This window comes from Globicephala melas, chromosome 6, assembly GCF_963455315.2.
Source record: "Globicephala melas chromosome 6, mGloMel1.2, whole genome shotgun sequence".
NCBI classification, from domain to species: domain Eukaryota; kingdom Metazoa; phylum Chordata; class Mammalia; order Artiodactyla; family Delphinidae; genus Globicephala; species Globicephala melas.
This window is the reverse complement of record NC_083319.1, coordinates 35,321,154-35,334,635: the sequence shown is the minus strand read 5'-3', so window position 1 is coordinate 35,334,635 and position 13,482 is coordinate 35,321,154. Positions and strand designations below refer to the sequence as shown.

The window sequence follows — 13,482 nt, the reverse complement described above, 5'->3', positions numbered from 1 at the left end:
TAGGGTTTAGTAAAAATTATTTGGAACAAGAAGGTTCTCATATTTTAAGAAGTATAAGAAAAAACCAACCCTGACATTACTAAGCGACTCGTTCTGCATGTTACAACCACCACTGCCTTAAGTGTGTGGCTGTCTTAACTTTTCAGGAGACATTTTCATTATCTAACTGATAGAGGTACATGCAAACCTACAAAATGTCTTTGTTTCCATTTGACTTCGTTAGATTCTCTAAATTGCCAGGGAATAGTTCTTAATCAGTTTTAGGGCGATAGTTAATTTTGAATTGCCTGAACTGTGAAATCTGGTTATCTTGAGACAGCACAACTCTTGTTGCAGAGCTTGTGTTATTCTGTTGGAACTATATCTTAAATACCTTAGAATATGTAACCTTTTAAAACTGACTTTTGAGGGGAGGAGGCAGGGGCATAAAAAAAAAAGGAAAAATATTGAGTTTTATTTTACTTATTGAGAAAGTTAATAACATTGGTGAATATATCATGGTCAAGGTTTTATACACCAAAATAATTTTAGCCATTGGCCATAACTCGGGAATCAAGTAGAGGGCCTTTATTAAGTATCGGTTGCAGCCAGAAGTTGTAGGTCACTAAGGGACATTATTTGTTAATTATAAAACAGACCTCTACCCCTAACATGGGGAATATCTCCAGAGTAATGGCTGCCTTGATCTTCTCTGAACACTGGACACTTGCTTCTTGCCATTTTTCAGTCAGCTCATGGACAGAAGAGTTGAATAACTACTAACTTTGCTGGTGGGAGGAACTGCTGAATGTTCAGCCCTCTCTGAGTCTCATTCCTTTACTTTTGAGATCTTTCAGACTATCCTAAACAGTCACCAGATGGGAGCTTTCTATAACTCAGGTCTTGATCAAGGCCTAGAAGGGTTGTCAGTTCTTATACCTACCTCTTCTTATACCTCAGGCTTCCCTTCATTGAAGACTCTCCTTCCCTCCCCAAGAAACACACCAGTTCGTTAATCTTTTTCTGCAAACAAGTCCTATGTATTTGTCTTCAACAGCAGTGGTGAAGGGCCTTGCATCTGTTATGCCCTGCTTGGCAGAGGTAAGCAGGACTGACGGTGGGCTCTATTGCTTGTAAGGCTGAATTGATTCAGGTCTTCAGCTCCCCTCAGTGACTCCTGACTGGATATATGTTCCTTCCTGCAGAGAGGAAGGCTTTGGCCTTGATAAAGTCTTGACCTAGTAGGTCAAGTAACTGGGAGTTGGGCAGAGCTCCAGCGCACCAGTAAGCCCCATTTCCAGGCAATGTACAAACCAGGGCTTTTTAGTGCAGAAGTTAACCCGAGTCCCTAGATTCCCAGGCTGTGTAGGCAGTACACCATGCTACTTACTATGCGTGAGCAGCCCATAATATGGTCATTTCTTACCTTCGCTGGTCTCAGTGTAGAGATGATTATGTAAACAGTACATAATCATACCCAGCCTCTTGGACTGACTAGTGAGGCCCTGTCATCCCCAAGGACACAGTCTGGTCACTGACAACCACATACTGATAATGTCACAAGCGGTGCCCAGATGCTAAAGTTACTCCATGCAGCCCAGGCCCTGGGCATCCTCAGTTGCGCGCCCACGCACCTAGTCGCTCCAGACCTCCAACCCTCCGGGACGCGGTACCCACAGTCGGGCGGTGTCCCTGCTTTCTTGGTCCCCAGCGGATGATGGCCGAGAGGCGGCTCGGGTTTCCCAGCCGGTGGGGTTAGGCCAACGTACGCCGGAAGTGGCGGCTGGGGCGGGAGCGCCGAGGTGTCGGCGGGCGGGGCAGCAGCCAGGAGCTGGGGGTCGGTGCGTTGGTCATGTTTCCCTTCGGGCCCGGTAGCCCCGGAGGGGACAGGGCGGCCGGAGCCGGGGCTGAGGAGCCAGCACCCCACGCGAGACAGGCTGCAGCTGCCGGGCCGCTCCCTTCTCCGCCCCCGTCGCTACAGCCGGGGGCTGACGCAGCCCCTCCCCCGTCGCCCTGCGGGAGCCCTCGCCACCCCTGCGCCCTTTCGCAGCCCCAGGCTGGGCGCGCGGGGGAGCTCCGGCCGCCCGGAGCTCTAAAGCCCTCAGCCGCTTCCGCCCAGGAAGAGCAGTCACCGCCCTCCCCGCCGCGCCGGCAACCTGGGCCTGACTGCAGGGCCGGGAGCCGGGGCCGGCACTGCCTCAGCGCCCGCCTGGGCGGCCCTGGCGCCCAGCTGTTCGGGTGGCTGAGAGAGCGCAGCCTGGGCCGCGGGCTGTTCGTGGATCCGGCACGAGACAATTTCCGCACCATGACTAACCTCTATGGTTCCATCCATCCCGCGGACTCGGTGTACCTCAGCACCCGCACCCATGGGGCCGTCTTCAACCTCGAGTACTCGCCCGACGGGTAAGCGCGGCCCCTCGGAGGGCGGGGACCCGTCTCCGCGTGGCGCGGCTGCCGGTGGGCGGCTGCCCGGGGCCCGCTCGCTCGGCCCGGGCCGGGGTTTGAGAGTCCGTTTGGGGCGGCCGGCCTTCGTGCCCCTGGCTCTTTATGAAGTACTCTGTCGCTATTGCAGGCTCCGTCCGGCCCTTGGAGGTAGGCGAGCCCGGGACTGGTTTGCTCCCCTTCAGGACCGGCGCTCTGTGAAGGAGAAGTGCCAAAAGCCCCCCGACAGGTCTGTCAGAGCCAGTCCAGAGCTAGGGTTTGCTGGCACACCGTAGATGCTCAATAAGTACGCTTTGAATAAATGCCCGTTCTTTCCCTGTCACACTAGGCTTGTGTTTTTCCCACCTAAGCTTGGTCAAGGGTACGGAGCCTGCAGACTCCCTGTTCCCTGTGCTGACTTGCCCTGAGGGGACAAGTGCGCGGTCCGTCGTTCCTTTGCTCCAGTAAGATACTAAGACACTGCAGAGAGGTATGTTGTGATGTGGGACATCTGTGAAGTTCCACGCTAGACTACATTCTTCTGTTAAGGGTATCCAGCCTTTCTCCTGGCTAAAATTTCATGTTTGGCCTCGGTTTACTTTGGGCTATGGAGAATTTTCAAAGTGATATATGTATGTATATATATATTTTTTTACTGAACGAGGTAGTTTATTACTCAAAGGGTGAGAATAATCAGGATATGACGTTAAATTTATGAGCGCAGTCAAATTTCAAATTGTGTGCATGTGCACATACATGAGTACAAGAAGCTTTTTTCTCTCTGAGAAGGTGGGTAAAGCTAGATTGTGTTTTTCTCTTTGCAGTAACTGAGGAACAAGGGCAGAGCGTGGTTAAGGTGACTCAAAAGAAAAGAGGGATACAATTCAACTAACAAATAGAAGATTAGTCTTCAAGGAAGACATACAGGGTTCTCAGAAATTTGGCCAAGGTCAAGTATAGAATATTATTCTAATTAGAATAGAAATTTCAGGTAAGGAAAGGATGATTAACTGAATCTAAGTTGTAACTGTAAAGCTCACCAAGTTCACATGGTTAGCACATAGGAAAAAGAGGATTTGAATTCAGGCAGTCTAACTCCAGAGTTCTTAATCACTGTACTAATACCAAATTACATGGATAATTACCTTAACAATTAGCATTTTCCTACCTGAAGATTAATTTAAAATCTATTATAACAAATATATTCTAACATTAAATATGGCATGTTCATCTATTTTGAATACTTGTACCGTTAATCTTAAAATACCACTTTTTCAATAGGGAGTTGCTTTTCAATTTTCTGTAGCAATGAAAACCATAATTTACAATTCTTATAAATATATAAATTGGCGCTTATTATTCTGGAGCACTGAGGGAAGAAAAAATCTGTTTCCCTCATTGGCTCAGAAGCAGCTACCAAAATAAAAAGCTATAACTTCCAAGATTGTTCACTTTCCTGCTGACATTAGTGAGGCTAGGGCACCAAGCATGAAGTACACCAGAGCCATTTCAGCTTCTGCTTTCAGGAGAACATAGAATGGTAAATAGAAAAGGACCATATCATTAGGGAAAACACTTTATTTCCAAGTTTCTAAAATAGTATTAAAACAATAAGGGAAAAATGCAAATTATATAAAGTAGTATGACGGCACATCAATCACAACTTCCTAACAAGCCCTTTCAACATTCAGTGCTAATTGCTGAAACACTGAAATAAAGTGATGTTTCAATTATTTGGTCTTAAACAATGACAGGTTTAAGATTCACCTAATTAAAAACCATCCACACCAATGTAATAGCATATCATAAGATAATTGGCTAACAGTTTTTGCAAATGGCAGTTGTTAACATATTTCTTCCACACATATAAATGTTGTGCTGAGGAGGGGAGTAAGATGTTTTCTGCCTTTCTTTTATGATGGGTTGTAGAAGCATTCATCTCTTCCTCTCCTATATTATCAATTTGTGAAGTTGGACTACAATTCATTCTCTCCTCTTCTTGCCTCTGGAGTCTGTCTGCCACAGCTTGGATAGCTTCTGTCCATTCTTCCCTTTCCTCTGGAGTGTCTACATGAAATGTTCTCTCTATTAACAGTGGTCCACTGGAGACATCTGATAATAAATGTGTTTGGCTTTGGTCGTTCTGTTTTCATTAACTGGCATTTTGCTACTGAAAAGTTGTTGAGGGAATAAGGTAAATCCACATCTTGGGGTTTCTCTTTATATCCTATGAATGAGCCATCTGTCTTCAAAAGGAAATATCTTGGCCTCCAGTTTTTTATATATTCTCCCCTCTTCTGAACCGAACCTTCTTTCACAGTGGTAACGTTGCTCATGATGGTGCCCCTCTGAGCCCCCAACTTGGAGAAAAGGTACTTTGTGATACCACCTTTGAGGTTTGGATTCTCTGCCGCTGCTGCCCTTCCCACTCTGTAGTGATGACTCAGCCTCGAAAGTCAGCGGCTGCCTGCAGCTGCTCTGTGTGTGTGTGTGGGGGGGCTGCGGAGGGGGGAGGGCAGGCATCTGGCTGCAGGGGAGGGAGGGAGGGAGCTGGCCGGGCCATGGAGCTGGAGCAGGAGGCTCAAAGTGATATATATATTTTTTAAACTTTGTTTTGTGAGCACAGGAACAAGTTCAACAGCAATCAAAGGAAAAAATTTACACATGGTTCCACCATGAGCGGACATAGATAATACAACTCTTACCCCATCAAGGCCTCTGGATTCTTAGTCATTTGCTTAGCTATTCATTCATTCATTCCCTCCCTCGTTCAGCAAATATTGGGTTGGCCAAAAAGTGCCTTCTGTTTTCACCAAGATCTTTATTGAACAACATAGTCATCCTTTTGTTCCACTATCTTCTGCCATTTTTCAGGCAACTTCATAATTCCATCTTCCCAAAACTTTTTATCTTTTTGAGCAAAGAACTGTTCCAGGTGCCTTTTACAGTCTTCCAGGGAATTGAAATTTTTTCCATTAAGAGAATTTTGTAAAGACCTAAATAAATGGAAATCTGAAGGTGCAATATCTGGTGAAAACGGCGGGTGAATCAGAACTTCCCAGCCAAGCTGTTAACAGTTTTTGCCTGGCCATCAAAGAAACATGCAGTCTTGCGTTATCCTGATGGAAGATTATGCATTTTCTGTTGACTAATTCTGGACACTTTTCATTGAGTGATGCTTACAGTTGGTCTAACTGGGAGCAGTACTTGTTGGAATTAATCATTTGGTTTTTTTGGAAGGAGCTCATAATAGAGGACTCCCTTCCAATCCCACCATATACACGACATCACCTTCTTCGGATGAAGACCAGCCTTTGGTGTGGTTGGTGGTGGTTCATTTCACTTGCCCCACGATCTCTTCCGTTCCACATTATTGTACAGTATCCACTTTTCATTGCCCGTCACAGTTTGTTTTAAAAATGGAACGTTTTCCTGGGCTTCCCTGATGGCTTAGTGGTTGAGAGTCCGCCTGCCGATGCAGGGGACACGGGTTCGTGCCCCGGTCTGGGAAGATCCCACATGCCGCGGAGCGGCTGGGCCCGTGAGCCATGGCCCCTGAGCCTGCGCGTCCGGAGCCTGTGCTCCGCAACAGGAGAGGCCCCAACAGTGAAAGGCCCCGCGTACCGCAAAAAAAAAAAAAAAAAAACAAAAACAAAAACGTTTTCTTTACGTTTAAGTAGAGAATCGCATGTAGAAATACGGGGAAGAAGGTTTTTTTGCTTAACTTATGTGGAACCCAAACATCAAAGTGATTCACATAACCAAGCCGGTGTAAATGATTTTCAGTGCTTGATTTGGATATTTTGAGTATGTCGGCTATCTCCCGCATGGTATAACGTTGACTGTTCTCAATTAATGTCTCAATTTGATCGCCATCAACTTCAGCTGATCTACCCAACCATGGAACATCGTCCAACAAGAAATCTCCAGCATGAAACTTCGCAAACCACTTTTGACACGTTTGATCAATCACAGCGCCTTCTCCATACACTGCACAAATCTTTTTTTGCATTTCAGTTGTGTTTTTACCTTTCTTGAAATAATAAAGCATATGACGAAAATGTGCTTTTTTCCTTCCATCTTCAATAATAAAATGGCTACACAAAAATTCATCAATTTTGATAAGTTTTTTAAAAATGCACACTGATATGACAGCTGTCACATACAATCTAACAAAATTGTTTTGAATGAAGTTAAAGACACCTAAGTGCTACTAGAGCCATTTTACAGAAAAAGCTGAACAACCTTTTGGCCAACCCAATATTTGTTGAGCACTTGCTGTGCTCCAAGGCAGAGGTGGCAGTGGTGAGCAAACCAGCTAATGGCACCGCTTTCATTGGTCTTGGGACGTATTGGTTCAACTAGACATTAATAACCATACTAAATAATTTCTTAATGTATATTTACAAATTGTGATACAGGCTTGAAAGAATCTGTTGTGGACTAGAGTTTTCAAGGTTTCCCTGAGAAAGTGACACTTGACCTAGATTGGAAAAATGATTAGAAGATAAATTAGTCAAGATAGTGTTTGGAAGGGGATAGAAATACTTTAGGTGGAGGAACTGGTATGTCAAAGGACCTGTGGTTGGAGGAGCAGCATATCATGCTAGAGAAGCTGAAAGAAGATAGGTTAACAAAGTAAAAAATTGGGCTGAAGAAAGACATAAAATGTGCTAACAAAGGAACAAAGCAACAGAATCTGGAATCACTGAGCGAGTACACCCTGTTTCCTTTCACTGTTGCAAATGCTTTTTCTTAATCAGACTCAGTTCTGGGATCTCTGGGGTTTCTCCCTATAGCAGTTGACTTGTAACAGTGACTGTGCACCTGAATACAGAGAAAATTGGTGAGGGGAGAAACTGTTTTGCTGAAGTTTATCCATGGAACCTCCTCTCCCCACTTTCTTCCTCAAGCCCTATTCCTAAAGCTTCTCCCAAAATACCAGGAGTCTGTTCCTTATAACCCTTCAGTTCCTTTTTTCAACATATCCCAGTTCCTCTCCTCCCAACCTCCGGCCTTCAGAAGTAGCTATTTCTACTCTTTGGAGGTGGGATTTTAGGTAGAGGGTGAGAGGGATAGAATGAGTTATGAAGAAGGAATTCTCATTGCCAGTGCTATTAGAATGAGGAGTATATTACTGATAGTTCTTGTTTGAATCTGGGCTACATTTTCCTATAGTAACATTTTTGTAAAAGGTGGTTAGGTACTCTAGTACTTAAAATAATTTGATAATGTGTAATTATGCAATTAATATGTACTTTAGAAAACATAGGCAGTAAATGAGCTAAAAGAAGCTAAATATCATTTATGATCCCAGAGATTGAATGGCTATCTAAGGAATTTTTTCCTTGTATATATTTATTTTATTTATTAAAAAAAAATTTTTTTTTTTTTTGGTCATGCTGTGCAGCTTGTGGTATCTTAGTTCCCTGACCAGGAATTGAACCCAGGCCATGGCAGTGAAAGTGCCAAGTCCTAACCACTGGACCGTCAGGGAACTCCCTGTGTATGTTTATTTTAACATAAAGATAGAATCAACTATTTTTTAGCCTGCTTTTTTTCATATAATATATTACAAATTATTTATGTTAATGAATATATTTCTACAACATTATTTAAAATTTTTCATTAGTTTAAATAAACTCTCTCTAAACAAATATTTTAGATTTATGTATGCCCTTATGGTAAGTCCCTAGAATGAGTCAAAGGTTATGAAGATTCTGGATACCTATTATTGAACTGCCCTCTGTGAAGACTGTACCAATTCTTATTCCTGTCAGTCCCATATGAAAGTACTTGTCTTCCCATACCCTTGCCAATATTGCACATTGCCATACTTTTTCATTTATGTCAAGGTGGTAGGTGAAAATGGTTCAGTGTTTTAATTTTTTAGTCTTCTGACTACGTCTACTAATATACCTCAGATTTTTATAGGACTTAAAATGGTTTTATATAAAATGACAAACTGTTAAATGAAATGATTTCTCATATCCTTCAGTCATATATGAGTTAAATCAGCTTACTGGATACCGTAACCACTGTCACAAGGACTTCTCAGTACAAAAAGAAGAGGTGATACAGAAGGTAAGAATTAAAATTGTGAATTTGATAGAGACCAGACTAGAATTTGGCACTTAAAAAAAAAAAAAGAAAGGATACATGGACTAGAAGGTAATTTCTAAAGAATTCCAAAAATGTTTTAAGCAATAGCAACACTGTCAATATAAATCTGTCAACTCCTAAAATGACATTTTGAAAAAGGAAATATGATATTAATAGATTAGATAATATGGGACTTTCTTAGGCTATACTCTATGAGAACACATTAGGCACTGCTGTAGAGAAAATTAGTGTATTGGAAAATAGAAGTGAAGAAGTTATCCAAAATGCAGACAAGAGGGACAGAGACTGAAAATATGAAGGAGGCTTAGTGACATGAAGCGTAGAGAGAAAATGCATATCATGTACTTGGTCAGTTCCTAAAGAAAATGAGATAGATAATAGGGTAAAACAAACTTGAAGCAATAATAGCTGAGACATTTCCAGAATTGAAGAAAGGTACCAAACCATGATTTAAGAAGCCCAGCACACCCCAAGCAGGAATTCTCCCTAGCCATGTAGTGAAACTGCAGGACAACAAATATAAAATCATAAAAGCTAGAGAAAAAAACCTTCAAAGGAGTAACTATGTGAGTGAAAGCCAATTAGTCATCAATAATCATGTAAATTAGAGGACAGTCGTGATTATTTTTTACTATGCTGGAAAAAACTGCCAATCTAGATGTCTGTACCTAGCAAAGATAGGTTCTTTGTTCTTGTCAAGAACAAAGATGAAATAAATACATATGCACCCAATCAGAACTGTAAGGTCAGAGATATTAGAAGGAATGAAGAACAAAGGAAGTGGAAAATTAGTGTGTAAAATTAAATCTGATTTTCTCTTTTGGGATTAACAAAGATGTAGCTAAAATAGTAGACAACAATAGCATAAATTATGAAAGGATGCTCTAAATTCCTTTTTTCTTTTTTTTTGAGGGAGAATTGTGATATATTAACTTTAGGCTTTAATGTGTGCGTACCACCAAAAGACAAGTAAATATATTATTTCCAGACTAGTAGAAGAAAAAATTTTGGAATGAGAAGAAAAAATTCCAAAAGAAGTCAAGAAAGGGAAAGGAGAAAAAAGTAGAAAAGGTATAACAAAAAGCACAAAGAATGGCTGAAAATAAATCCAAATATTACTAATTATAATATAGAAGTACTAGTACTTCTTGTACGTAGGAGAGAGAGGCATATATCAAACACATTCTAGAAGGATAGAGAAAGACATATCAAACATTCTAAACAAAAGAAAGCTGGTGAGCTATATTAATATACAAAATAGGCTTTAAGGCAAAAAAAAAAAATTACTAGTTAGACGGTTACTTCATAATGATAATAGCTCAATTCACCTGGAAGATAAAACAGTTCTGAAATTGAGGGTTTTTTATTTATATACATCAAAAATTGATAACTTCAAGGAGAAAAGAGAAAAATTTATCATCATAGGGGATGATCTTAATACACATTATAGCATACCTCAGTTAAGCAGGCAGACACAAATGTAAGGGTACACAAGACAGAAACAGCACCACTTAAAATCTTGCTCTAAAGGGCATGTATAGAATACTGCATTCAGGCCTGATATTCAGCTAGTACACATTGGTTCACCTGTACCAGTTGTTAAAATATTAATATATATCCATGGTGGTTGAGTAGTTAGTTACTGCCCCAAGCTCACTGAGTGCCTTCCTAGTGCTTAAGCACCTTCCATAGGATCTCTCAGTAACCCATTATATAGCAACTAAAGATTTAAGAACTGGCACAGCAACCTGCCAAGAAACATCTTACTAGAGACCTTTAGCATCCACTCTAAGCTCTTCTCCCCATGCCAGGTATCCTCCCCCACACACAAAAAATCCATAGGCAAATGCTGAGTGACCATTTGGCTCCCCTTAGTATGGGGCTGCCTGCCTTTCTCACACACTCTCCCAGTCATTCTCACATGGTCATTTGTGGGAACTGCAGCCTCTGGGGAGATCCAGAGAGATGAAAAGAGCAGTCTGATGAGAGTAATGGCACTACTGCAGGCACCATCCAAACATTAATTCTCTTGGCAAAGTGTGCATACCCATTGCAGGATATAATCCATGGCAAGTGAATGAGGTCTATGAGGATGGTTTATGCATGAATGACTCCTGGGATGTACTTCCCTAATTTTATCATTCTTACTGAATTTCACATTTATTTAGTGGGATAAGTTTGCCAAAAGCCACTGAATACATGCCCACCATGGACATTAATAACACTCTATTAATGAACTTGACTGCCAACATTAGTAGTCTCTTTACCAGAAACATTTAGTTGAGAGAACTGAGAAGCTGAAAGGTCATGAAAAACAAAAGATTTGTATTCTGGTTTATGCTGTTAACTGCTGTATTACATTATGTCTCATTTGGGCTGAGGGATTAAGTTTGATATAATTAAATATGATGTCTCAATAAATTATTTTGTGACTTAGTTATTAATGTAATTGAATATAAAAATTAACAGCAAGCATTATAAGGGCCAAAAATTTTTTAATATACTTACTGTTAACTGCAGCAAAAGCTGAAAAGAGAATTCACCTCCCATGAACAATTCTGTTGCTATTAAGAGTGACTTTTTTTTTTACTTATCAAGTCTACAGGTTACTTGATGACTACCTATTTATGAGGAATTTTTAAAAATTGAAGTATAGTTGATTTACAATATTGTGTTAGTTTCAGGTGTACAGAAAAGTGATTCAGTTATATTTTTTTCAGATTTTTTTCCATTATAGGTTGTTAAAATATATTAAATATAATTCCCTGTGCTATATAGTAGATTCTTGTTGCTTATCTGTTTTTCGTATCTGTCAATCCCATACTCCTTATTTATCCTTCCCTCCTTCCCTTTCCCCTTTGGTAACCATAAGTGTGTTTTATATGAATGACTACCTGTTTAACATGGAAATTCTTGGAGGGGCTTTATGCAATTTCCTGTGGCAGTTCATGGTTCAGACAAAAGCATCTGTGTCAAAAAAACGATTATGGCTACAATTTCCAAAAATTAATAAATGATTGGGAATTACTAGAATAATCTGATGAACAATTTGAGTTAGAACTAATACCACTTGGCAAGCATTTTTATAACCTATAGGTTAGTTTAATTTTTTAATGTTTTAAAATTTTTATTCATGTTAATTTATATTACTATTGAATATTTAATAGTTTTTTGAATATCACATTTGACTATATGTATGTAACAGCTGCCTCATGGTTTTTTTTTTTGCAAACATACAAGGATGATTTAAAAATTGCTCTCCTGTAAGGCCACATATTTCAAAAGATTATCATTAAGTAGTTCCTCAGTATAATGTGATTGCTAGAAATTAGTAACTAAAAGAAAACTAGAAAAACCTCATGTATTTTCAAGTTAAGAAACATTTATAAATAACTCATAAGTCAAAGTAGAAATGATAATGGAAATTAGAAATATTTAGAACTAAATGATAATGAAAGTACCACCTTGCAAAAGTTGTGGGATATAAGTAAATCCTCAGTAGGAAAATTATAATCTTTAATAAACTAAAAAGGAAGACAAGGAAAATTAGTTAGCTAAGTGTCCATCTCAAGAAACAGTAAAAATAGTGAAGTTGTAGTAAAGTAAATCTGAAGAAAGTAAAAGGAAAGAAATACAGCAATAGAGTAAAATTAGTGAAATTCTAAAAATTAAGTAGAAATACTCAGCAGAAAAATGTGTCTTCAAAAAGACAAAGAATAATGAAAAACACTCATTAGATTGATCAAGAGAATACCCAAATAAACAATATTCAGAATGAAAGGGGGACATATTTTCTGATACAAGAAGTAGAGATTGTAGCTTTCCAGTAGTGGAGTATCTACTACTGGTTTGGACCAACCCTCCAACTGAGAATAATTAGAAAAGCTAGAGAAAAACATAAATATCTAATGTAAGATATAAAAAGTTATGTTTGAAAGGATTAGAGAATTGAGGCAATGAGGAAATTGCAGGGCCAAGATCTGCAAATGGAGGGTAGCCAGAGATGTGAACCCACCGTTTTAGCCAACTGAATCTAGCAATATGGTAAAAATGAAAGATTGATTTAACATTAGAAAATAAATTAATGTAAATCACTACATTAACATATTAAAAAGAAAACTATAGGATAATTTCAATAAGTGTTAGAAAATGTTTTATATACTTTAATGTATATTAATGGAAAAAAACACTCAGCAGATTTTAAGTAGAAGAGAATTAATTTCTTTAATCCAATAATAGGAATCTACCAAAACAAATAAACCCTACAGCAAACATTGTGCTTAATGATGAAATGGTGAATGTATTCTTGAAGATAAGGAACAAGATAAGAGTGCACGCTATATTAACATTTCTATTGAACATTGTACTGAAAGTCCTAGCCAGTGCAACAAGGAAAAGAAGTATTAAAAAGAACAAAGCAGGAACTTGCCTGGTGGCACAGTGGTTAAGAATCTGCCTGCCAATGCAAGGGACATGAGTTCGAGCCCTGGTCCGGGAAGATTACACATGCCGCAGAGCAACTAAGCCTGTGCACCACAAGTACTGAGCCTGTGCTCTAGAGCCCATAAGCCACAACTACTGAGCCCGCATGCCACAACTACTGAAGCCCATGTGCCTAGAGCCTATGCTTTACAACAAGAGAAGCCACTGCAATGAGGAGCCCACGCACCACAACGAAGAGTAGTCCGCACTTACCACAGCTAGAGAAAAGCCCGTGCGCAGCAACAAAGACCCAACACAGCCAAAAATAAATAAATAAATTTATATTAAAACAAAGAACAAAGCAACTGTTTATAGATATGATTATTGACAAAGAAAACCTAAAATAACCTATGATAAATTATTAAATAAAATAGCAAGATTGATGATAAATAATATTTTAAAAATCAGTTACTCTTCTGTGTACCAGCAACAAATGAAACAATTTTAAAAAGAACATTTACAAAAGCATCAAAAAAC

At 39.8% G+C, this 13,482-nt stretch overlaps 1 protein-coding gene across 2 annotated transcripts in view; it reads left to right on the top strand.

The window, feature by feature from the left end:
• The first annotated feature begins 1,772 nt into the window (after positions 1-1,772).
• DCAF10 (DDB1 and CUL4 associated factor 10) overlaps positions 1,773-13,482 on the top strand; it is a 55,010-nt gene continuing 43,300 nt past the window's right edge. For both annotated transcript variants that reach the window (XM_060300732.1, XM_030884289.2), the window contains exon 1: positions 1,773-2,382. In XM_060300732.1, coding sequence (XP_060156715.1) covers positions 1,832-2,382 — 551 coding nt within the window. In that variant the 5' untranslated portion in view covers positions 1,773-1,831. The remainder of the gene's footprint in view (positions 2,383-13,482) is intronic.